Source organism: Zootoca vivipara, chromosome 3 (assembly GCF_965207765.1).
Source record: "Zootoca vivipara chromosome 3, rZooViv2.hap1.1, whole genome shotgun sequence".
NCBI lineage: Eukaryota > Metazoa > Chordata > Lepidosauria > Squamata > Lacertidae > Zootoca > Zootoca vivipara.
In genome coordinates this window covers 67,362,769-67,389,698 of record NC_142586.1, presented here as the reverse complement: position 1 = coordinate 67,389,698, position 26,930 = coordinate 67,362,769, and the positions used below count along the sequence as shown (strand labels likewise).

General features: G+C 42.5%; 1 protein-coding gene across 2 annotated transcripts; it reads right to left on the bottom strand.

Annotated features, from left to right (window-relative positions):
• Window positions 1-1,133: 1,133 nt before the first annotated feature.
• LOC118081957 (solute carrier family 22 member 3) lies at window positions 1,134-26,711 on the bottom strand. 2 transcript variants are annotated; one of them, XM_035108610.3, is made up of 11 exons: window positions 25,990-26,711; window positions 18,226-18,329; window positions 16,646-16,800; window positions 14,918-15,086; window positions 11,816-11,933; window positions 7,153-7,250; window positions 6,830-7,044; window positions 5,181-5,289; window positions 4,299-4,411; window positions 3,075-3,195; window positions 1,134-1,457 (listed from the first exon to the last, which is right to left on the bottom strand). In XM_035108610.3, exons 1-11 carry the CDS (start codon window positions 26,401-26,403, stop codon window positions 1,403-1,405), a joined length of 1,671 nt encoding a protein of 556 aa, XP_034964501.1. In that variant the 5' UTR covers window positions 26,404-26,711; the 3' UTR covers window positions 1,134-1,402. The 2 variants fall into 2 exon arrangements, with proteins under 2 accessions (XP_034964501.1, XP_088522425.1); XM_088666299.1 differs by having other exon boundaries at window positions 18,145-18,329; window positions 25,990-26,668.
• Window positions 26,712-26,930: the final 219 nt, after the last annotated feature.

The window sequence follows — 26,930 nt, the reverse complement described above, 5'->3', positions numbered from 1 at the left end:
GCAAAATTTCCTTTGCAATGTGCTTAAGCTTGAACAAACTGGATGAATAGAATTGCCAACATTTTTAAAGGGCTAATGTCACCCATAACATTCTAGTATCATACAAGGTGCCTGCATTGAATCGTCTGTGGGGCAAATAGTTTTGAGGGCTTTAAAAATGCAGGTTCCCCCATGTCACCATAACTACAGCCCCATTTGCTACCATTTGATTGAAAGCTATGACAAATAAAAATGAAATGAATTGTTCTTAAATTTGTTATGTTCATGTTCTCTGATCTACTGGATAAAAAACTAACAGTTCTTTACCTTCAGTTATTAGATGAATTATCGATAGATTATTTCACATGACTACATAGTGAGGATTAGAAACTCTCTATACTGTGTAGTTACCTCTCATAATTGAGGTAATGGGAGGGCCCAATCCATACTACACATATAAACAAGTGATTTCATTTGTTTTTACTGTTCCATTTTTATTCCACTTTTTACCCTTTTAAAAACCTTTATTAAACTTTTTTTGAAAATAAACTACAGTGGTACCTCGACTTATGAATGACTCAACAACCAAATTTTTTGACTTACGAATGGGGGTAATGGTCGCACGCTTACTAATGTCTCGACAGCCGAAAGAAAACTGCAGCGGTTTTACCGCAGTTAGGGATTTTTCGACTTACGAATTTTTAGATAGGGTTGCTTCGACTTACGAATTTTTCCATTTCCAATGCATTACTATGGGAAATCGTGTTTCCAATGGCGTTTTTCGGCTTACGAATTTTTCGACCTACGAAGGTGCCTTCGGAACGGATTAAATTTGTAAGTTGAGGCACCACTCTAAATCAAATGAAATAGATGCAAAGCATAAATTATTAACATAACAGGCTTAAGGCAACTCAACAAATATACATACCGTGCTTTTTATTGTATCTTTCAAATAAGAATTTCTTTCCCCTGTTCTCATTCAGTTCTACTGGAGTATTTGAATGGCTATATTTTTCTTGTTATTTATCACAATGTTGTGGATTCCTTCAGTGTATTACCTGTTTCTCCAAGAGAAGTGTGAAACAATTGCTCTTAAAGAGTTAGGGAAGATAAAGGATGACCAGCTGGCCCAGACATAAGCAAAGAGTCACGAGTCAAATAAAACAACTTATTTAATGGAAATTATTTCTCTTCTACAAAATCCACATATAACAGTTCCCCACTTGGAAACAATAGGCTCAGAAAACACATTCATACTCCCAAAGTCATAGAAAAATATTATATTTACTTTAAGTGTCTTTTAGGGATTTTTATTATGGAACAACAGGGTCCATTTTCTCCAACTGGCATGATAATGGCATCCACTGGACATCAGACTAAAAGCCAGGTGATTGGCGATGCCCTCAGAACATTTGGCAAATGATCAAACATATGTGCTGGAAATCTGATGTTTCTGTTTCCCGCACCTTCTGCTGAAACTGTGGTGATAAAAGGAAAGAGAAAAAAAGTAAAAAAGTCATGCTTTAATGGTGGAACAAAGTTTTGATTTAAGCAGAAATGTATGCTTTTTAAAATCACACTACTCTTGTAACCCATGAGGGTCTATTTTGATGAAAACTGCTGTCTCTGAAGATAGCACTACAAGGGAAGCGGCTATGGGAGCTGAGTGGTATACTGTAGAGATTATAGTATCAGACTAGGAAGACCCAGGTTCAAATCCATACTCAGACTTGAGGCTTAAAGGGGCAGTTACTGTTTCTAAGCATCACTTCTCTGTCCGTGTTCTTGTAAGGACAAAATGTGGTGGGGAGGATGGGGAGAGAATAAAAGATTGTTGCATATGCCACTCTAATCTCTGAGTGGTGCGATATTCCAGGGTTCAGTTTTCTTGGAATGAGAGACATCATTTACACATGGATACAACCTGAGCCTATGATGGAGGGGCTCACAGCATCAACACCCAAGAAGGTCTCACTTCTCCCATTGTTACAGCCTTGGATTCCAGTAAAAATACAGCATGGCTCTCACTCTCTGCTTCTGCCTGCTTCTAGCTTCCTTCACACTGATGAGCCAGTGTGGTGTAGTGGTTAAGAGCGATAGACTCGTAATCTGGGGAACCGGGTTCGCGTCTCCTCCACATGCAGCTGCTGGGTGACCTTGGGCTAGTCACACTTCTCTGAAGTCTCTCAGCCCCACCCACCTCACAGAGTGTTTGTTGTGGGGGAGGAACAGAAAGGAGAATGTTAGCCGCTTTGAGACTCCTTCGGGTAGTGATAAAGCGGGATATCAAATCCAAACAGTTCTTCTTCTCTCTCACACATCACTCTCTTCTCACTACCAGCCAGGTGAGGGAGGGGGCCCTCTGGCACAAAGCAACTTCCTTTCTTATACTAACGACCCCTACTTGCCAAGAAACCTGCCTGTCTCCTTAATAATAATAATAATAATATTTCCCCAGCCACTCTGGGCAGCTTCCAACAGAAATATTAAAATACAATAATTTATTAACCATTAAAAGCTTCCCTAAACAGGGCTGCCTTCACATGTCCTCTAAAAGTGTGGTAGTTGTTTTTCTCTTTGACATCTGGTGGGAGGGCGTTCCACAGGGCGGGTGCCACTACCGCGAAGGCCCTCTGCCTGGTTCCCTGTAACTTGGCTTCTCGCAGCGAGGGAACCGCCAGAAGGCCTTCGGCACTGGACCTCAGTGTCCGGGCAGAATGATGGAGGTGGAGGTGGACCAAGGCCTTTTACAATGGAATCCTCAAACTCACACCACTATGCTGCCTTGAACTGCCTGGTGGAAAGGTTGGGTATATAAACACAACAAATAAATTAGCACCAGCTTCCCTGCTGGGGTGAAACAGCAGCTTGGAATAGGGATTTTCATTAGGACTGCAGCATGAGGTTCAGGGGTGGGGTTAACCACCCACCCACCAATCTCAATCTGACTAGCTCCCCTCAATGCTTTATATTTGTTTTTTTAAAAGCACACATATGCAAGGGCACATTTAATGCACAGTTTGGTGCTTGAGGCTAATGAAAGGTCTGGAGAAGGAACCATTTGAAATTCCAAGAAAGCATATGAGATTATTTACGGGTAGATAGCAGTGCAGGCATTGGGAAGTTGTTCCACATCCTCGACTGTCTCCGGTAAGGGAAGTCCCTTTGTCTCCGGTAAAAATGTGACCAGAAGCCCGCATAGAACGGAAAGTATACCTGTCAAAATGTGAAGCAGGAAACATACAGTATATGTCACATGGCGTGAGAAATAATATTTAACACTACAGTTTTAGATAGTTCAGAGGCAGGGAACAAGAAAATGTGGGGGAAGCCCCAACTAATTGCCGGACAAGGGGGAGTGAGTGGTTTATGTGTATATATGCATGTTTATGGGTGGATGTTTATGGATGAATGCAGGGGTGCCAGTTCTCAGGGGCCCAACTGTTTTGGGGTCCCCAATATTTTTTAGAGGTGCTCCCCATGTTAAAAAAAAATCAGGGCCATTTCAGAGCTAAGTGTGGTGCCGCTTCAGTGGCTGGCTCCTCCTCCTGCCATGGAGGGGAAGGAGTGGGAAACAGCCCCCAGCCAATGGCGGCAGTGGCAACAGGAGGAGGAGGAGCCATTGAAGCTGTGCAGCCACCATATTCAGCTCTGCCCTTTGGCTCCTCCAACATCCTGATTTGATGTTGGGACATCACATGCACAACGTTCCCCCTCCCCCCAATCTCCCTCACAAGTTAGCGCCTCTGAATGGATGTGTGTAGAGATGTCATGAGGAACACATCCCTCAGGCTGGTTATTCTAAGAGCTACTGTTTAACTTTAATAATTGGTGCCTGAGAGTTTGCTTTTTTTCCTCTCCCCTACCTCTCCCCTTTCACTTTTGTGCTATGTGTTTTAGACTGAAAGCCTGCAAGCAGGGACGATCTTGTTTTTATTGTTATGTAAGCGGTTTTAATTGATTGGGAGTCTTCTTGGCTAAAGAGCAGAGCACAAGTTCTCTAAATAAATAAAAGCAGTATGTAAACTAACTTAATGATGATATTGTTAAGGATTTCTATTACCTACAATAAAGTGTTGGTACCTATCCAGCAATTACACATAAGGACTGACCACTGCTGAAGGTATCATGACAATATGTACTTGTCCCCCTGACAACTTTCCAAAGGGCAGGCCTGTTAGATGCTTTCAGTATGGCAAAATGGAGCTACAAAACAGTAGTGAGTGTTGAATTCCAATCCCAATATTACTTTCTGAAAGAATCAGAAAATGAAGAAGAACCATCTTTGAAAAGAGGTCACTTTTAAAACAATATCTTACAATAAACAATCAGAGGCAGCTCTGACCAGTAGGCTGCTAGCCGGTAGAGAAGAAATGGTGCTAAAATGCCCCCTATGTCACACAGTCCTGAGCACAATGAAACGCCAAAGTTTCTATAAGGGGAAAGAAAAGAGAATACATTACTCAGGATTTATGCACTAGCTTCCAAGATGCTATACTATACCTACTTTTCACATGATACCTCCATTCCACTCTGGTTTGCTTTCTTTAACTGAACTCCAGATTTGGCCTTTAAGTCAGGGTATAAGAGCTTATCAACAGGCACTTGCAAAGGTGATGATATCAAGAATGCACTTTGTTCTAGACCACACTTCCCAACCTGCCGCACCCCAGATATTTTGGATCCTAACTCCCTTCACCCCCCAGTCAGCATGGCCAACAGCCAAGAGAGTTGTGGTTAAACCACATTCATATACTGCTTTTGGAAATGTTTCTTTAAGAATGTCCTAGACCTAGACAATATCGGGGTTCCTTTGGCTCTTTTTATATGGGAATGCTAAGGAGATCTCATTCAAACCACTGGAGAGCAGGGCTGTGAACTGAGGATTTCTAAATTTTAGACTCTGAGCACACTGTGGCATGCGGCTGCCTTGTAAATGGTTTGCTCTATCATTTCACCAGTGCTTTTTTTTAAATAGAACTCCCACTTTTTTTGATGGACAAGTGGACAAATCCCAATGAACTCAGTGGGGCTTACTTCTGAGTAGGCATGCATAGGTTAGCAGTGCAAATCTATAAGCCACTTCACTGCTTGATGTAATCTGTCAGGTTAACCATCATTTCTACTCCACTACTACTTCCTCCCCCAGCCCAAGGCAACAACTATGTGGAATTTTTTTTCCAAGTGCTTATTCCATTTACCTGAATATTGTAGGATACAATTCAGAATTCACAAGATAGACAAGCTCAAAAGTTATGGTGATCCCCAGTCTTGCCAAGATGGCACATGATGTACTTAGCCATGGTATATCTGTGGAGGATACATGCAGATGAAACACTAAAAGGATTTCTTTAACCAAGGAAACCACAAATCAAGATCCTATTCATGATCCATTTCACAATGAATTCGTATCCTTCTCATCTAACCCCTGTTGCTTCAGCAAAGCTTCTTCACGGTCAAATGAGCAAAAGAAGTGCTGCTATGTTCTACTCAAATGAGGTCAGAAGTGCAGAATCATTTGACTATGAATGGACAAAACGGAAGTTTAACAGAGATATTATTTATTCACCATTGGTACCTGCCCCAATATTAAGGGAAGGTATTTAATTTAAATCAATAACAATAAATGAGCTAGAAATGCAACCTCCAGATTTGAAAATAATTAGCAGCGTTACTCACATTTCACATTTACCAGCAGGTGGCACTAAAAGACTACTTTTCATTATGCAGCTGCCAGCTTAGCTTTAAAGCAGAGCAATGTGAAGCTAGTTTTCTAGGGTTGCCATATTTCAAACAGTGAAAATATGGACAGAAAAGTTGTTGAACTTTTCTTGGGGGTGGGGGCGGGGAGGCAAAATTGTTGGCAAAATTGCAAAAAAATGCTGTTTAGAGTTTTTGTTTTTTGAAACAAAATAGAAAAAAAATCCTTCAGTAGCACCTTAAAGACCAATTAAGTTTTTATTTTGGTATGAGCTTTCGTGTGCATGCGCACTTCTTCAGATACACTGAAATAGGAGTCCCCAGGCGCTTATGTGGAGAAGGGGTGGGGAGGGGGTGGGGTGGGGAGGGGGTATCACTCAGAAGGGTGGTGGAAGTGGGTGATTGACTGGCTGATAGCTGTTGATGACTGAAAACGACTGCAAATGGTTTTGCATGAAAAAGCAAGGGTTGAGATGGCTGAAGATCGCTTTATCATGTATAATGAGATAAGAATCCTATGTCTCTGTTCAAACCAGGTCCCTCCATGGTTTTGAGCTTGGTGATAAGTTGTAATTCAGCAACTTCTCTTTCCAGTCTATTTCTGAAATTCTTTTGTAGTAAGACAGCTACTTTGAGATCTTGTATAGAAAGTCCTGGGAGATTGAAGTGTTCTCCTACTGGTTTTTCAGTCTTGTGGTTCCTGATGTCAGATTTATGTCCATTTATCCTTTGGCAAAGATGGAACTGCTGACATGGCTGACACATGTCCGGATTTTCCCGGACATTTAATCCAATTTCTGTCTTGGCACTGCTGTCAACTGCTGTATTCTGTGCATCTCCAGGAAATCCTGGACATATGGCAACCCTAGTTTTGCTCATTAGGAAAGAAAATGAAAAGCAACAGCAGCACATTACCTTTCATTAGGACTCAATATAAGGTCACAAAGCAGTGTGTGCAAGCTTTTCTGGAGTCTGCCATTATTTCCAAGACGAAATGCAAGATCCTATTTCAGCAAGCTTCCAAGATATGGTTGGGGGTGTGTGTGTTTCACATACTTTAAAATGTGTGTGCGCGTGCATGTGTGGTCTGCCTTGAAAGACAAGGGTGAGTTAGCAACTGAAACAAGCAAATAAAAACGAAAAAGGTTACCTTTGGGCAAGAATGCGGTCATTAAGCACGCAGCACCTGCCACGAAGGCACTTGTTGCAAAGAGAGGGCGCCTGCCAATGCGGTCAATTGTCAATAAGATTAAGAAAGCTGAAGGCAATTCCATCAGTGCTGAGACAAAGAACTCCAAATACAGGTTTCCTTCTATGATTCCCAGGCGCAAGACAAGCCCTTGATAAACCACTGCACTTGTGAACCTTAAAAAGGAAGGGAAAAAAACAGCTGCAAAAGATTCAAAGCAGGCCGGCTTGCATGGCCAAGGCCAAGGGGGGGAAGCTACAGAGACAGCACAAGCTGAGACTCACCAGGCATACATCAGGATTAGAGTGAACTTTCTCATCTGTGGAGTTCTAACCAGTTCGAGGAGAGACGGGTTACTAACCTCCTTGTCGGAGAGACTGATCTAAGTAAAAGAAACGGAGACCAAAACCCAAATAACTTCAGAGGAGTTTGTACATGTAGAAGGGGTATAGAAATGAAACATCCACCTAAAAATATGCAAAGTACGGGTTGATGGCAAGTGGAGCGAGCCAAGATTTCCTGCCTGATGTTCCGCATGCTCTGAACAATTCATAAAATAATTTAAACAAATAATATGTTTAAGGCATTTAAACAAATTGTTGTTGTTTAGTCGTTTAGTTGTGTCCGACTCTTCGTGACCCCATGGACCATAGCACGCCAGGCACTCCTGTCTTCCAATGCCTCCCGCAGTTTGGTCAAACTCATGTTCGTAGCTTCGAGAACACTGTCTAACCATCTCGTCCTCTGTCGTCCCCTTCTCCTAGTGCCCTCAATCTTTCCCAACATCAGGGTCTTTTCTCTTCCCATGAGGTGGCCAAAGTATTGGAGCCTCAGCTTCAGGATCTGTCCTTCCAGTGAGCTAATATCATATAAAACCTGGGGGGGGGGGAGATACTTGGACTTTATCTACCAAATATTTTGCTTACTTTCAGGGAGCAATATTTACTACCCTGTTTAAATACTGCTGTCAAATAAGACAAGGAGCCTGGGGTTGAGTAACTTGGGGCTACAGCTCATCAATATGCAACACCCCCCCAAAAAAGGTTTGGGTATTCAGATCAAAATCCAATGTACAACCAAATGAGTTTTCATCAAAGCATTAATATTGAACATTAAGTGCTATTTTTGTCTGTCATATTTTTTTACAGAAAATATGAAACTATTTGCATAATATTGCAAAAGCAGAAAAGCAATCTAGCACAAATTTTAAAAATGATTCATTTTTAAAGGTTGCCATTCTGGTTTTTCTAGTTCACATGACAGCAAATATTGTAACTTTTTTATTTTGCTAGGCTTTTACTATTTGGGGAGTTCTTTTACTATTTGGGGTTGTGCTGGTCGAGAACCGTAACAATAAATTAACTAATTAACTAACTAACTAACTATTTGGGGAGTTCTTCTATTTGAGTTTATTTCTGTTTTTATTTTGTTGCTTTATGATGTGTGTGTGCGTATGTGTGTTTAATTGTACTTCTAAGATTTCATGTTTTTATTGTAAACTAGGCTAGTAATCTTTGTCATTTGAAGGTGGAACAGAAGCAGAATAAACAGGAAGAAGTATAGACAATATTTAGTTATGTGTGATGCTGCCTTAGACTGAGTTGGAGGACTCAGTTGTCCAAACTGTCCGGTACTCTCTTAATATGCACAGCAGCATATATGCACAAACAGCAGGGCAAGCTGTGGCACTCAATCTACCTCCTGACAGCTGAGCTGCTGCTGTTTTTTGGGGAGAGAGACAGAGGAAGGGAGGTGGAAGGGAGATCAGAAGGCTTCGAATACAGTGGTAAGAGTGCCAGTTTGGCACCATTCTGACCTCCCTGGCACCTCACTCCTCCCCTCCAAAGACAGCAACTCTCAGAAAAGCACAAACAAAAATATTTTGTCAACCTTGATAAACGAAATGAAAATACTTGTGCATTTTGACTTTTAAACTCAAATCAGCACTGATTTTGCTCACTTCTAGCCTTGGGCCCCTCACCAACTCTCAGCCTAACTTACCTCACACAGCTGTTGTGAAGATATAAGATATAAGATAAGATATATGACTTTAAAAAAAAGTGCTCCTCTCATAAACCTCAAACTTTGATTCCTTTAAGCAGAATGATGCATCTTTGTACTATAAAAGGCCATGTCCCCCCCCCAAAAAAGTATAGCTCCAAGGCTTCAAGCAATCCTCACCTCTCCCCCCACCTTTGTTGTTGTTGGAGAAGAAGCATGCTCTGTATAAAGAAATTACAGTATAATGAAAACAACTCTACAACACCACACAGTTCAATGCCACACAGCTCGTCATCATTACAGCAGGTTTATCACCACCAGGGCAGTGGCATGCCTACAAGAGATACAATACAGCAAATTTTCTCAAACTCAGAGCTTCGCTTTGAAAAGCAGAGCTATGTAATCTTGGAACTAGGAACTCCAAAGAGAACAGCCTGTGAAATGCACTTGACCCTCCCATTATCACACTTCCGGCAGCATCGTGTTCTCCTTCTGGGCGTAGAATCAAGGATGACTGAACTTGTGTATCCAAAAGGATCTGGAACGGTTCCGAAGTGCAGCTTAGAAGCCTTCGATATTACTGAGGGCTAAGCAATATTACTGAGGGCTAACTGCAGCTGTGAATAAATTAGGGCCACCCAGCTGTGGATACTACTTAAAAATATAGGCTAAGATGTTTGGGAACGATGAGGAGAGAGTAATACTAGACTGGACACCAAGGTCACCATTCTAAAAATACTGAGATGTTGAACAAACTAAAGAATCTGAACAGATGGACATCATGCAGTCCGCACATTCCCTTGTCCGTAATCTGATCGCATGAAAATACGATCTTCACAATATGGTTGACAGACAACGCATTCGGAAGACGTGTGGCAAAAGCAACTCTTTCATGTATGGCTGTTTAAAAAAAGAAATTTATGAAAAACTGCAGTACCTCTTGGTGGTGATTTACAATGCTATAGTATATGATCCTCTGATTTTGGGGGAGGAAAGTATTGACTTCTGCATCTGCTACTTTTAACATTACTAAATATTTTGAGGGAAATGTCCTAGAAGTTGCTAGATTTCCAACAATCCTGGAGAAGAATAGATTTGCTCTAGAAGAGGCCTGACACCTGTCTGAGCAGGCAGGGGTCTGCAATAGTGGGGTGCCACAGGGTTCTGTCTTGGGCCCAGTCTTATTCAACATCTTTATCAATGACTTGGATGATGGGCTTGAGGGCATCCTGAGCAAGTTTGCAGACGACACCAAATTGGGAGGGGTGGCTAATACCCCGGACGACAGCATCATACTTCAAAATGACCTTAACAGATTAGACAACTGGGCCAAAGCAAACAAGATGAATTTTAACAAGGAGAAATGTAAAGTACTACACTTGGGCAAAAAAAATGAAAGGCACAAATACAGGATGGGAGACACCTGGCTTGAGAGCAGTACATGTGAAAAGGATCTAGGAGTCTTGGTAGACCACAAACTTGACATGAGTCAGCAGTGTGATGCAGCAGCTAAAAAAGCCAATGCAATTCTGGGCTGCATCAATAGGAGTATAGCATCTAGATCAAGGGAAGTAATAGTACCACTGTATTCTGCTCTGGTCAGACCTCTGGATACTGACAAGCTGGAACGTGTCCAGAAGAGAGCAACCAAAATGGTCAAAGGCCTGGAAACGATGCCTTATGAGGAACGGCTTAGGGAGCTGGGTATGCTTAGCCTGGAGAAGAGAAGGTTAAGGGGTGATATGATAGCCATATTCAAATATATAAAAGGATGTCATATAGAGGAGGGAGAAAGGTTGTTTTCTGCTGCTCCAGAGAAACGGACACGGAGCAATGGATTCAAACTACAAAAAGAAGATTCCACCTAAACATTAGGAAGAACTTCCTGATAGTAAGAGCTGTTGCTACCAAGGAGTGTGGTGGAGTCTCCTCCTTTGGAGGTCTTTAAGCAGAGGCTTGACAGGCATATGTCAAGAATGCTTTGATGGTGTTTCCTGCTTGGCAGGGGGTTGGACTGGATGGCCCTTGTGGTCTCTTCCAACTCTATGATTCTATGAATTATTGACAGGCCTCCCATTGGTGGCCAACGTAGATTTCCCAAAAGGGGTGTTTTGGGATGTGTTGTGGGTTATTTTGCCCATGAGGGGCCTGATTCAGACATCTCTGTTGCACCAACTGGGTCTGTTCAGACTCTCTTCTTTATATATTCGCTGTACAAATGCTGTGTGTGTGTGTTCGTGCGTGTGTTCAAGACATCTGACACCTGACCTGCCTCCAATATGACATATCCTGATAACCCAATTTCCCAATGTGCACATGTTCGTCACAACATCTGAAAGATGAGCAGGAGTAAAACACACCCAAGAGCAAGCCCTTAATACAAAAAAAAGGTGCAAAATGGGGAAATCCTCTCCTCCACACTCCAGCCAACAGTTGGATGGCCACAGGGCGAGAAACAGAAAACCCAACAGCACAAAGTGACATGGGCGTACCCAGGATCAAAACTAGGGGGGGGCAAGGGGAGGGGCCAAGGCACGGAAGGGGAGGGGCCACAAAGTGGGCGGGAACGGCGAACTCGCGCTCCGCCGGGCTGTGCCCCTCCCTAGCAGCAGGGCTGGTAGGCGGAGGCGGAGCCCAGCCCAGCGGAGCGCGAGTTCGGCGTTCCCGCCCACCGCGCCGCGCTCTCTGGTTCCCCGCCGCGCTTGGCCTTGCCTGAGGGCGCGCCGGGGAGCTGGAGGGAGGGTGCGGCGCGGTGCGGCGGGAATGGCGAACTCGCGCTCCGCCGGGCTGTGCTCCGCCTCTGCCCACCAGCCCTGCTTCTAGAGTAGGGCAGCTGCCCTAACTTGCCGCATGGTGGGTACGCCCTTGCAAAGTGAATATGCTTTGCTAGCACCATGATGATGCTAAAGTGGTGCATTTGATGCTTAGCACATATATGGTGAGTACCTCAGTATAATGTGGTGGAAGACATTTCCCATTGTCTTTGGCGATGGACTGAATTATCTTTAGGGCTTTTTTTCCTTTTTTACGTGTCAGTAGCCACCGTGGAGATTCAGGTACTGCCCTGCAAAAGTAGAGACACTGGTAAGGATGTATCTGCAAGTTGTGTTCAGAAACCAAATAGATTTACTGCCTGTAAGAAGGCAAGAAGCTAATCAACACCCCTGTGAGGTTTTCCTGCCTTCCATTTTTTTCCTGGCAAGCTGGAAGCTCTTTAATCCTCCTGTGTGAATGTGTGTGTGTTTGTGTGAAGACTGAAACAAGCATCCCACAGCCAGCAAGCAATTTGACACAGCACACAGTAGAAGCCCAGTAGAAGTGGCCTATATAATGCTGATTATTCTGTCCATTCTTTATACATAGTTGGACAAAGGTGCACATAAATTATGTGGATGACTTGTAATATGATCCCTGGAAACTAGTGAAATGCAAACTAGATTCTAAACTTCTAAAGGGAATGTTGCATAGTCTGGAAACTTTCAGAATCGATTGTAAATTCTGAACTGAACTGAAAAAACTTTGAGTTTACTGTGAAGAGGTAGACCAACTTTTTGTAAAGAGCACTCCTATTTGTCCATATTTTACACAAACTAGATCTGTGGCTTGTGGTTCTATATGCCACCATAACTCATTTCAAATACAGTGGTGCCTCGCTTAACGAATGCCCCACTTAACGAAATTTCCGCTTAACGAAAGGATTTTTTGAGTGGAGATTGCCTCGCTAGATGAATTTGTTTTATGAAAAATTCGTCTAGCGAATCGCAGTTTCCCATAGGAATGCATTGAAATTCAATTAATGCGTTCCTATGGGCAAAAAAAAATTCAATGCATTCCTATGGGATTCGCTAGACGAATTTTTCGTTATAAGAAAAGACCCGTGGAACGAATTAAATTTGTCTAGCGAGGCACCACTGTATGTTCAAATAGGTATAATGTTTATAGATGTGGGCTTAAGCGTGTTCTCCTGCATGGAGAGCATGTATTGTGGTGGGGGCTAGCAAGACACCAATCTGTTGCTGGGCGGGTTAGTTTGTATGGCCACGGATGTGATTGGGCTTCTCTGGTTGTTGGGGAGATTTTGATGTTGCCAATTATTGATAGACAGCTTAGAAGTTATACATTCCCTGCGCGCAGCGTTGAGCTTCCTCTTTTCACTGCGTGCATCGGATCAGATCAGATCAGATTGAGCTCGATGGAGAAGCCTTGTGAATTGGTTGTATTCCTCTTTGCCCCCCCCTTCCTATCGCTCTTTGTTATCTTGGTTTCTTTTACCCTTGTTGCACCCTACCCCATCACCATTTTTTCTTCCCCTTCCCATATCTGATTTACACACACACACACACCGTCCCTGTTGTCCACCCATGCATTATGTTTTTTTCCCCTGAATAGTATTTTACCTTTTGTGCCCAGGGATGTGATCGGGGAGGAGGGTGGGGAGCTCCTTGTAGCCCATGCAGCTCCCCTCGGGGACCGCAGAGCTGGTAAAACTCCACTCCGTCTTGTGGGCTCCATCCGTGGCTTCCCTGGCATTAGCCTTAACGGCTTGGGCAGTGCACGGGAGTGGTGGCCTTGCGTTTCGCACCGCCCCCCGCCTACAGGCTGATCAGCGGCTTCTGCCGCTTACTAGAGGTGAGCAGGGAGCGCTGCCTTGTTGCGGCTCTCTGGCCGTCTTCTCGCCCTACCCAGGCTGAGCGGCGACTTCGTGCCTCTTTAAGGAGACATGTGGGGAGCGCTGGTCTCGGGTGACATACCCGGCAGGCCAGGAAGCGCACTAATAGTGCGGTGGCTATAAAGGTTGTTGCATTGGGTGGGTCTTTGATTTTGCACCTGGATATTACCTTCAAAGCTGCGGCCCTTTATTGGGATGATGGGGTGAATCTCTCTCCTTTGGGGAATGACACCTGGTTGAATGCTGTTGCACTGGGGTTGAAGGTATGGTTGCATATGTGAGTGGTTTGGCAGCGAGCTTAGGAACTCAATTGGCGGTTAGGCATTGGTTTTAAAAAATGGTTGTTATGGGTCTGGATTGGCTGTGCCTGCCCCTCTAATGCTGTTGCTGCAAGGGTATTCTGTTAAAGGAATCCAGGGACTCGCCATGCTCTTGTCCGAATCCCTGTCAAGGGGCTAGGGCCACACAAGAGCCCCTGGGAGCATTTGGGGAGAGGTGAGGGCCTGGCACCCAACTCTATTCTCTCCCCAAAAATGTTTTCCCTTACTGACTTCGCAGGTGTCAGTTCTGTCCCTGGGCGGGGACAGATAGTCACAACCAATGCCTAAGCAACCACTCACATTTTGTATTTTAATAAAGTTGTGGCCAAAATTATGCCAGAAACCTTAAACAAAAATTCTGTGTGAATTTATTTGAGGGTGTCTTGGGGACATCGACATGCAATATTTAAAAAGGCACAATTTGGGGAGGAGGTTACTGATGATAATTTTCTGTGTTCTTAAACAATGCATTTTGTTTACATTGTGCTTTAGAGTATTCAAAGCACTTCAAAGGCATATCACAGCAATCCTTATAATTCTGAATGAAGGTCAGTATTATCGCTCCCATACAGTAAAGGTAAAGGGACCCCTGACCATTAGGTCCAGTCGTGACCGACTCTGGGGTTGCAGCGGTCATCTCGTGTTATTGGCCAAGGGAGCTGGCGTACAGCTTCCAGGTCATGTGGCCAGCATGACAAACCCTCTTCTAGCGAAGCAGAGCAGCGCACTTCCCGCTGTAGTGGTACCTTTTTATCTACTTGCACTTTGACGTGCTTTCAAACTGCTAGGTTGGCAGGAGCTGGGACCGACCAACGGGAGCTCACCCCATTGCAGGGATTCGAACCGCCGACCTTCTGATCAGCAAGCCCTAGGCTCTGTGGTTTAACCCACAGCGCCACCCACATCCCTTTCCCATACAGTAGATGTGGGCAATTTAATGAGCTGTGAGACAGAGGACTTCTCATAATTACTAAAGCTCCCAGTTTATACTACAGGACCTCATACTGTGTACTATATAATTATTTTAAAGATACGAGAAAGAAAATAACATCAAATTACCAGTAATACAACAGGAAGAGGAAGTTGGGGAGTGTCGTAGCTAGCTGAATCTCTCGCCATGTGGGAATGAAATAAGCAATTCCAGGAAGGATCACAACTCCAAGGGTGAAAAAGATCTGAATTACAATTCCAACAATCCTTCGCTGATCTGAACCAACTATCTCTGTCACTGAATACAGAAATGGACAAAACAAAAGACATTGCCTGCTCATTATGAAAACCATTAATAGAGTGATGATAGCAAGTCACTGTTCTGTGGTACAGTTGAGATATTTTGCTTTGGTATTGCTGACTTCTTTACATAAGTTGGCAGACGAAAATTAATGTCACAGATGTCTGATGTTACGAATCTATGGCCTGGTTCAGACATAACTATCTCAGCTAACAAACCATTGTTTATTAGGCTAAGAACAAACACTTAGCCTGGACATTCGCCCCTCCCTCCTCCCCTTTCATTTCCCCTTCTTTTGCACAAATGTATTGCCATAAATCACACTTTCCCATTATATCCAAACTTGGAAACTGGTTTAATCTCTGGCTACAAAAAGTAGGACATCAAACCAGATGGTTCAATAATTGACATAAATCCTGCCGTTGTTTATTAAACCAAAATAATTGTATCCGAATTGAGCCCATAACTCATTCATTAATGAGATAGTGCATGTTGGTATTCTTTGGTCTTATTACTATTGAATGAGCATCTATGTAGCTTCATATGTATAAAAATGTCCTATAAAGAACACATTTTTCTGCTCCTGAGTGATACTGGCTTCTGCCTACCTTCACTTTAAAACAGACAGATGTACATATCAACAATCTGAGTGATGATTCCATATTCTCCACCCCTTTAGTTTTGGGATTTAACTTTTAAAATACCGCATGCACACCCAATTAAATGTATAATTATGTGTCACCTCCCCAGCTTGAAAACCAGAAACAGCTCATGGAGTGTGGTGGTAAATTAGTGATGAATTACTATCCTTTGTGCTCAAAAATGTATGTCTAAAAACCCCAACCATGGTGACTGCATTTTTTAAAGCCAGCTCACCACTCAAATTAGGTACATCTCTGTGCATTCTTAAATTTATAAACTATGGACTTATTTAAAATCTGGGTCATATTAGATCGGCTTGTGACCAAACTATACACAATTCAGAAGCCATTATTGTCTTCAATAAACTTATTATTTTTGCAGTCCCTGAGGCAGATAACAAAAACAGTAGAGCTATTGAGCCTCTGGTCAGCTGCTGTACATGGATCTTGTGTGGCGTTTTGCCTGGTGGGTCATGAACTAGGGTCAAATGAGACGCGACCTTGGGTTAAATGTGTTGCTGCATTTCATATGCATGTTTGTTGACATTCAAGTAGCAGCTGCTGGGGATGGGAATGATATCAGGACTGCAGCGCGGCAGAGAGGGAGAGTTTAACCCTTTCTCCCCATACTGTGATCTTGACAGAAATGGTCCCTTTGGAACTTTTATTAACATCAGGAGGAAATCTCCACCACCAGCACTATCAGAAGAAAATGTCTTCAAATGAACTGATCCCTGCATAATCAACCCTCCCTTTCATGCAGTAATTTAGCACGATTCATAATGCAATCTATTGATTTTATGTGCAATGTGCCTACAGCATAATAATCCCATTCAAGAAACACCCCCTTTTCATCTAGTACCCCACATATTACATGCATATATGAAGAGGAAGAATGGAAAACAAAAGTCTTACCAATGACAAAGCTTGTCATCCAGGTTCCCTTTCCAAAGACACCTTGTAGAAAGCGAAATATCGAAAATACTACAATATTTGGTGCAAAAGCCACTATGAGGCCACATAGTCCTGCCCCAAAGGAGGAAATGAGGTAAATGTTGATTCTGCCGTATCTGTCAAGAACAGAGAGTGTGAGAGTAAAGCAGAGAGAATAGGGTTACCTGGTGTGAAAAGAGCTTTTAAGGTCTCAGCCTTTCTTCCTGGGAAATGCCTGGTTGGCAAACCAGCTCTGGGAATGGTAGGGATGCTCTCTCTCCCACTCCCACCCCTCACTAGTCACCTCATGGAAGGCAGACTGAACATATTCCTAATCTTCACACGTAATGGCATACAAAAGTGCTGTGCTGAAAACTCCTCCAATTTCTCTAAAGTTTCGTTCCTCTATGAAAGAGGACTTCTGCTGTTCTGCCTCATTCAAGGGACACGCTATAATTTTGCTGGGTTTGGACAGGGCTTTTTTTCCAGCTGGAACTCAGGTGGGCGCCATTGCCATTCTAAGAGAATGAGGAAGGTGTTCATGGTGAGTTTTGGCACTTCTATTTCTGGAAAAATAGCACTGGGTGTGGAGTTGAGTTTACCTTATTGTGTCAGTGAGTAGGTCAACTGTGGTGTGTGTGTTTTCCTTTCCATTAAACATTCTCCCATATTTCCTTAGCTGAAAAATCTCCATGGGAAGAAGGTGCTCATGATGTCTCCTCCTGCCTTTAACTGAAACTTGGGAGGCTGGGGTAACTCGCTTCCAAGTGCCTAAGGCTGGTGTGCTTCTTCCCTTTTGCTTAAAAAGCACCAATAGCTCTCTGCAATTATGTCTTTAAAAATAAATATTCAATCTAATAAAACAGTTGTCAGGGGCGTAGTAGACAACCTCTCTCCAGCTTCCCCTGCTAACAGGAAGAAGAAGAAGAGTTTGGATTTGATATCCCGCTTTATCACTACCCAAAGGAGTCTCAAAGCGGCTAACAATCTCCTTTCCCCTCCTCCCCCACAACAGACACCCTGTGAGGTGAATGGGGCTGAGAGACTTCAAAGAAGTGTGACTAGCCCAAGGTCACCCAGCAGCTGCATGTGGAGGAGTGGAGACGCGAACCCGGTTCCCCAGATTACGAGTCTACCGCTCTTAACCACTACATCACACTGGCTCTCACACCACACTGGCTCTCCAGGAAAGTTGGTCTTCAGGAAAGGCCAGCTGAAGACATCAAAGGTTTTTCAGGAAATGTGGGCACCTGGGAAGGCTGCAGAATGTAGAAGGAAAGAAGAGACACTCACAAAACCTCTTGGCCACATCAAAATAATTGCAACAACCCCTCCACATTTCATTCATGAAAATTTCACTGAAATTTTCTTTCACCATTGACAATTTTTAAATGCTTGAAAACATGAGTTGATGGAGAATGGGTAAAAAACATGGAAGACGTTTTGGGTACAGTACTAATACAATGTAAACACTCACTCACATAAGTAATGTGTGAAGCAGCCCTGTCTGCAGCTGAAGAATGACATGGTTTGTAGTTTGGTTAAAAAAGAAAAAAAAATACCTGTCTGAAGCGTAGCCTAGGTAAAATCCTCCTACCAAGAAACCGAGATTGAGGAGTGACTGTGTCATATCTACTAGCCATCTGTCCTCACAAACAAGGTTGTACTGTGGGAAGAAGAAAAAGATACAGTAAGTTTCCGTAGAAGATAAAGTTTTTATTTGACAAAAGATTCCAGTCTTGAAAACAATATCTGAGGGAGGCTGCAGGAGAAAGGGAATCACTGTAAAAATTGCGTCCCTCTTTTTCCCCTTCACATAAACTTTCATTGAAGCAAAAAGTCTTCTGTGACTAGAGATACACCTAGTATTCTTTAAAAGGGAACTGAATTGACAGTATCTATATAAACTGTGCCAGGTTTATATAGAACTAATGTTCAATTTAAGAAACTTATAAAACTATTTAGGATCATATTTTGATGGTGGCTGGGCCTGTGAAGTCCTACCCTCTACAGATGTCATAAAAGAATCTCATGAAGTTGGGTCCAAAACATCCTTGCTGCCTGAGGCAAAAGACAAGATGGTGCCTCTCCACTTCCTGCCATTCCATGTACACAAGCCAATATTGGTAATGGGGCAGCGTCCTCCACCATATCTGAGGTCAGCAGGCTAGCTTAGAAGGTGAATGGCAGGCCTAGTAGCACACAGAGCTCTGCCCTTCAACAACTTGCTGCTGCTCCCCACCTCAAACACCTGCTGCCTGAGGTTGCCATCTTCCTGTCTAATGGTTGGGTTGGCCATTGTTTTTCAGAGGGTCATCCCTGGAAGGCCTCAATGAAAATATAAGAAATGGGAGCAAAATGGAGGGAGTGATAGGTAAAGTGAAGACAGAAGGCGACAAAATGTAACTGAAGAAACAAATTGTTAGCACCCAAGTCTTGCCTGCTGTGACATTCTTGCCAGGAACAAGATATGGGGAAGAATGCCATGTTGAATAGAAAACATCAGGCTTTGTCAGTCCTTGAGCTAACTTTGGTTGATACCGTATCATCTACATGATAAATGTGTCTTAAACTTTGTTGTACTTCTAAGACATCACAGATGAACACTGGAAGAACGAATAGTGTTCAACAGCTATTTCCTGACTTAGTGCTGTGAGTTCCGTCTTTTTGAGCACATCCAAGAAAAAGAAAAGTTTAAAAGAGCTAAACGAATCTCCGTCTCAGTGCTCTGATTTGTAATCATGAAGATTTCATGAAATAACTTTTTGGAAGGATTTAACTCAAATTTGCTTCCAGGATTCCAGTGGGATAGCCTGATTAATACTAGTTGTCGTAGAGAACTGGAGACCTCAGTCTCTGAAAACTTGCATTAATACAATAAAACTAGCATTAGCAATAGATAGATTTTGGAGAATGCATGATTATTTAGAAGCATGATTTTTGCTTCGTCAGCATGAGAATAGCTTAAACTCTTCAACACACTGTTATATCCTTGACTGAGATCACTAATTAAAATAATAAAATAATGAATTTAATTAATTCCAACACTGATTATCTGAGGAATTCCAGCAAGAATTAACTCCTTTTTAGCACTCCATAGCATTTTATTTATTTTTGGTCTCACATTTAAACAGTCCCATCTTTTTAGTAGGACCAGTTCCCATGCTGGATTACTCAGTTTTTTATTTGGTATGTTAGGGTGCTTTTTTTCTTAAGAGTGGTTTCTAATACATAGAGAAGACCTATTGAAACCAATGCTTTTAATTAGCCATATTTGAATGCTAAATTTTAGCATGATAAGATCCATACATGGGGTAGATCTGCACATTAACTTTGTGCATTATACATTTTTTGCATAATTTTTGGTATGTAGGTTATATAACATGTATGAATGAGGGTTAATTGTAGGTGATGTTACAATCAACAGACTTTTATCACACATGGGCCTATATATGTACCAGGAAGAGAATCTAATTCACAGTATGTTCATTTGAATGGGTAGAAATGGTTTCAGTTAGCATGGAACTAGGATTGTTTATGATGGGTTAATTTATTTTCTGAAGTTAAATGCTTATAGCCGAAACATGTGCAAAATAAATATTATCTAGTCCAGTGAGAAACCATAAAACTATCTAAATGGGGTACCAATATTCCTTGCCAATTGTTCATTTATATTAAAACACTGACACAATCAATATTTTGAGAGGGAGTGTTGCTTTCTTGTATTTGACTGACAATTGATTTATTACAGTTTGGTGTCATTTTATTGTATTAATAAAAAGGTTTGAGGACCTATGGGATGAAAAGCGGTATATACATGAATGGATGAACAAATCCTGCGTATCCTTAGAGCTAAGTAAGGTCCGAGTATAGATGGGGAATGTACGTAATACTTGGCAATTAAAATAGCTTAAACAGTAACAGTAATGTTTCATATAGGACTTTATTATGTTGCTGACATCAGTATGTTCTAAACAACTGCATTTCTTCTTCTAGGAAACCAATTATCTTCCCACAAAGGGCATGTTAATCTGGCAAATGTTAACTTGGCAGAGCAAAAGTGTACGCAGGCAGCGGATCAGAATGTATCCTCCATGGAGGATTAAGTGTCAAGATTACAGCAAAAACAAAGCAGCTCCAGGCATAATTTGACCTGAGAGCCTGGCAAGTATTTCCAGAAGTTTGACTCTGGTTTTAGGGGAGAAACACCCTGGGGCCTGGATGAATAACCTTCAGCCCTTCATACTTCGTTGGACTTCAGCCACTAGCCAGAATGGTCGATGGTCAGGGATGGTATAAATCAGGCATCCCCAAACTGCGGCCCTCCAGATGTTTTGGCCTACAACTCCCATGATCCCTAGCTAACAGGACCAGTGGTCAGGGATGATAGGAATTGTAGTCCAAAACATCTGGAGGGGAGGGCCGAAGTTTGGGGAAGCCTGGTATAAATTGTAGTCTAACATCTGCAGGGCCACAGGTTCCCTATTGCCGCTCTAGAAGCTCTCTGTGCCCTCTCCTGGAGGCCTGCTGCTGCTCTCGGAGAACTGCCATCTACTGACCAACCAACCAGCCAGCCAGCAATCTAGTGGGGTAGTTGGCTTATATAACTGGAAAGATAGCCATTAACCTCAGAATGCACATAGGAAATCATTTGCTGTCACCACACTATGATTTTCTTGAACACATTTTTTCTTAGCCAAGGGTGGAGGAGGCAAAACTTCATGCCTAGGCTATGGACAAGGCTAGGCTTCAGGCATGAGATTCCTCACCTACAGGTATAGGAGAACTGTCTCCTTGTGCTAGGAAATTGGGCAAGCCTACTCCTAAGCTAGTCATTAAGGCTGTGCTTGCTTACTGAGGGGCTAAGCCCCATCACACACAGCAAGACTTACCTGAGGAACAAACATGGGATTGTGCTACATATTGCAATAGCAAAAAACACATGCAGAGACTAAAGAGTTATAAGAACGTTAACAGTCTGGATTGGCAGTTATATCCAGACAGCCATAGAGCTTTCATTTCTCTAAAAAGTCGATGTGATTGCATCCCAATGGTCACCATCTAGATTCATAGGAACACTGCTTGAAGGAAGAGATGCAGTGTAGTGGACAGGATTTCCTACCCCCAAAGTAAGCAGTAAGAAATACTTGCTGCAGCAGTAAATGTTTCCTCCACATGCATCATTTGTCTCTGGTTTGGGCGAAAGATAGGAGGCCACAGGTACAACTGCTGTCACATTCCCGGCCCTTGCATGCTTTGCAAACCAAAAGTCCCTGATTCTTGCAAGCAATGACAAACCTAGACAGCATCTTAAAAAGCAGAGACATCACCTTGCTGACAAAGGTCCGTATAGTTAAAGCTATGGTTTTCCCAGTAGTGATGTATGGAAGTGAGAGCTGGACAATAAAGAAGGCTGATCGCCGAAGCATTGATGTTTTTGAATTATGGTGCAGGAGGAGACTCTTGAGAATCTCATGGACTCCAAGAAGATCAAACCTATCCATTCTAAAGGGAATCAGCCCTGAGTGCTCACTGGAAGGGCAGATCCGGAAGCTGAGGCTCCAATACTTTGGCCACCTCATGAGAAGAGAAGACTCCCTGGAAAAGACCCTGATGTTGGGAAAGAATGAGGGCACTGGGAGAAGGGGACAATAGAGGACGAGATGGTTGGACAGTGTTGTCGAAGCTACCAACATGAGTTTGACCAAACTGCAGGAGGCAGTGGAAGACAGGAGTGCCTGGCATGCTCTGGTCCATGGGCATGAAGAGTCGGACATGACTAAACAACTAAACAACAACAACAATTACAGTCATGGCTTCCCCAAAGAATCCAGGGAACTGAAGTCTGATAAAATTGCTGAGAGTACTTAGAAGACCCCTGTTGCCCTTGTATAGCAACAGTTCCTTGGGAAGAGAGATTGATTGTTAAACCATTCTGTGAATTGTAGCTCTGTGTGGGGAAATGGGGTCTCCTAACAACTCTCTGTGCCCTTAACAAATTACAGTTCCCAGGATTCTCTGGGGGAAGCCATGACTGTTTAAAGTGGTGTGATACTGCTTTAAATGTATAGTGCAGATCGGGCCTAAGTCTCTGGTATCTCTTACTTATAGTATAATAAACAAACATCCAGTTAGAACAGGGAAAGGTCCTTGTCCGCAACCCTGGAGAGCTGCTTTCCAGTCAGCATGAAGCATTTGTCTTCAACTGGTAGGCTGGGACTAGGGATGAAAGAGAGCTGCAATTCGTTGAAAGCGGAATTTATCCAATTTGCCCTTTCCAAAATACCGTAAGAACTGAAATGCACCATCCTTCAAAATTCACAATTATCCAAATTTTGCGATGTTGTTCTCTGATTGAAGCTTAATACAATGCATTTGTTAGAGGAAACAGTGCATAAAAACATATATATTGGTGAATATAACATACAAAATGCATAACATTATGAGAAATTGCTTGCAAAAATGCGCACAATTGTCAAAACTGTTTCCAGTGCTGTGTTGATTAGGATAAATTTGCACTAAAATGCTGAAGAATTTTCATGAGGATTTTTAAAAATTCACAGAAATTTTGAGAACTGAAGGCTGGAAAAAATGAGAAACTATGGGCCCATCCATTCTTTCATTTGTTCCGTGATTTCAAGTCAAGGGTCCAAGAGGTTTTTTGTCCTGCGACTTTCCCTGGAAAATCCCAGTTTACTGCTGAATCTGAACAAACATCAGTCCGCAGACTGACATAAGGTATGTCACAACAGCAACATTATCACCATGCGAATAACAAAAGGAAGACATGGGTTCCTAAATGCATGTTGGGACTAAAGGTGGACCCAAGATTGGGAAAGTGTGAAGACTTCAGGCATACAATAGCTTGATAGGCCGACAGCCCAGCTCAGTATAACACAGCTTCCTGTGTTCATTACAGTGTCTGAAAGCAGTTACTAATGCTACCATATCCACCTGTCCTTAAATCTGTCATATTTCAGTGTTAATGATTAACAAAATGTTATCCCAGACAACCAAAGCAGGATTAAATCAAAAAGATCACTGTCCTTTTTCTCATTCTCTAATCACTCTCCTGCCTCCACCAGCAACATTTCAGCAAAACAATTTCTATTGTATTTCTCTAAAGAATGTATGGATATGAGCTCCAGGAAAGAAAATGAACAGTATCTAAAATACTGTAATGTATTTCTATTTCTATCTTAAAATGTATACCAGATCTAATTCAAACAGAACAAAACTAGTTCTGGAAAGTTATAGTCCACAAGTGTAATGTGAATAAGATACTATTAAAAGTGGGTTCCCTTTTACTATTTTGGTGCAAACTAATATCATGAAAGTTAGTGATATAACCTGCATACCTGATCAGCTCCTCCTGTAACTGTGCTTTCTACAGACTAAAGGTAAAGGTAAAGGGACCCCTGACCATTAGGTCCAGTCACGGACGACTCTGGGGTTGTGGCGCTCATATTGCTTTATTGGCCGAGGGAGCCGGCGTACAGCTTCTGGGTCATGTGGCCAGCATGACTAAGCCACTTCTGGCGAACCAGAGCAGCGCACGGAAACGCCATTTACCTTCCTGCTGGAGTGGTACCTATTTATCTACTTGCACTTTGACATGCTTTCGAACTGCTAGGTTGGCAGGAGCTGGGACCGAACAACGGGAGCTCACCCCATTGCGGGGATTCGAACCGCCGACCTTCTGATTGGCAAGCCCTAGGCTCTGTGGTTTAGACCAAAGCACCACCCGCGTGGTGTTTAGGGAGTGCAGACTACTCCCTAAATAAATGCTGTTCTTATGCTGGTACTGTTTGTTTAATCAGTTGCTTTAATCAGTTGCTTTTATTGTTCTATCTATTTGTTTTACTGTGTTTTAGGTAGTTTGCAATCTGCAATGAGGTCACTACCTCAGGCAAGAAATGGGTTAGGAATACGAAAGATAATGAAGGCTTTTCTTTATTTCAGGACTTGCATGTGTTCCAGTCGGTGCTGAGGAATATTTGAGCACCTTTTAATAATATCTTGTATTTTCAACAGGCATTGCTTCTTTATCGCACTATGCTTTGGTGCAACTTAAGATCTCTTGGTGCAAACTAACTTAGGTTACAATCCTAAGTGGGCAAGTTGGTTTAGGTTTTCTTCCTTAGTTTGCAAAGAGCCTCCTTCATCATCCGAAATTCACATATCACAGATGGACCTCCACCGTAACCTGTATCAGCGGCACCTTCTTGCTCACTTCCCCCCACCCTCTTTTTTGTTGTTCTACAACCTGTCTAAAAAAAGTTTTGTGAAACTCAAAAGCTACTGCACTGTTTATGACTTTCAGCCCATCCTAAAATATTAAGTGGTTGTTGTGCATTGGATTTTTTTCTTAATGGACCAACACAGCTAGCTGCATTTTCATACTTAATAAAATAACAATAACAATAACAACAATAATAATAATTTATTATTTATACCCCACCCATCTGGCTGGGTTTCCCCAGCCACTCTGGGCTGCTTCCAACAGAATATTAAAATTCAATAATCTATTAAACATTAAAAGCTTCCCTAAACAGGGCTGCCTTGTTGGTGTTTTGTGACATTTGCTCAGTTATTCTCATTTTATAAATCTCCTTGCTGGCATAGTGTTACTTTCCCCTCTCTTTTTTATGGCTGAAAATAATAAAATTGATCTGAACTCAATTTTAGATTTTCAACTTATCTCTAGGATTTAAGATCACATGAAACTGCCTTGTACCAGGTCACATAATTTGTCTGTTTAGCCCAGTTTTGCTGACAGGCAGCAGTGGGTAGAATTAGTTCCCATCACTGACTATCTGATCCTTTTTTGCAATGCCAGGGATTAAATCTAAGACCTTCTGCACGCAAAGGATGTGCACTACCAGTGAGCCACACTCCCTTCCTAGTGTATTGTCGAATGATAAATGACAAGAAATTCATCCAGAGAGATGATACACTGTCTATCTGAATTGGTGTTGCCCTTCTATACAACTGTATCAGCCCTGTTTCCAATAGGAGTCATTTATATATACCGGTATATTCCATTAGCCCATCCATTATCAAAAATGCCATAGCTCTCATTATACTCTTCTATCTCAAAGTCAGTAGAAATGGTTCAGTTTTGGAATTTGCTCATATATTAAGCACATTAAACACTGGCACTGCTGTTTAAGGTTACCTATGAAACTTTCCAAATGCTGTGGTGGAGAAGATTTAATTATCTGTGTCAACCCACCATAGTTTGCACTCCAGCCTTCTACTTAAATGTATTTTATATGTATTGCTAATGAAAATATGGCTGGAGGATGTATTTTGAGTTCTCTTACCTCGCTGGCAATAGTTGAATGAGGTTCTTTGTAGAGCCAGCCATCCCGCTGGCATGTTGTAAATGACACATTGCTCAAGCTGTTGCTGGTAAGATGAGACAGTGGGTTGGTGCAGCTAGAAGAGATGTTATACCACTCCATGTCATACTTCTTGCAATGGGAAGAATCATTCACCAGACTTGAAGCTCGAAGGGTAATGTTGTACTCCTCTTCAAATGTCCATCCACATTGCTTCCTTAATTTAGATGCATAAGGAACCCTGCACCAATATTGCTCTGGGTCCCGGCCAAGGAACACAACACCAACAAATAAGAAAGAAAAGGTTATACCAGTCTGGCAAAGGAGGAGGAAGACCCGCTTTTGAAACCTTCCAAATTCCCCAGCCTCTTTTAAAAACTCTTCAAAAGACGGCATTGTAGACAGTTCCTCCCCTCCCCCAAGTCAGATGAATCCAAGAGGTGACACAGCGTCAACAACTCTCAAACTTTGTGGCTGTTGCCGGTGCTTCCTATAAATCATGTACTCGCAATCTCTCTCTTCTTTCTCTGTCTTCCTCTCTGTCTCCCTCAGCTACACACACATGCAATCAAGTAGCAAAAGCAATGCAGGGGCAGAGCAAAGTCACACACACACACACACACAAAGTTGTACTGTCAATTTGGCACAATGTGTACGCACAGAACTGTAGGATTTCACTATACACTTGGCACACATGTTGCCCCAAAGAAGGGGGCGTATATATTTTTTCCTGTCTACCCAAAGGAGAGATTATGTAATCAAAATGGTTAACTCTTTAGGGACATGCAAACAGCAGAATATAAAGCAGAAGTGTAGACTTTTCCCATAAAAATTAATCCAGATTCGTCACATTAAACAGAAATTATGGGAAAGAAAAATCCACTGCACTTCTCCCTCCCCAACACTCTCGAGTTCTTGCTACT

Bases quoted from the DNA above. Each gene is read 5' to 3' on its own strand.
- LOC118081957 (XM_088666299.1), bottom strand. From the start codon at position 26,403: ATGCCGTCTTTTGAAGAGTTTTTAAAAGAGGCTGGGGAATTTGGAAGG. The intron at 18,330-25,989 runs GTAAGAGAACTC...TTCTTCCCACAG, and splicing joins ATTCAACTATTGCCAGCGAG to TACAACCTTGTTTGTGAGGA. The intron at 1,458-3,074 runs GTAAATAATCTC...TTATCACCACAG, and splicing joins GCCTGCACTGCTATCTACCC to TTTCAGCAGAAGGTGCGGGA.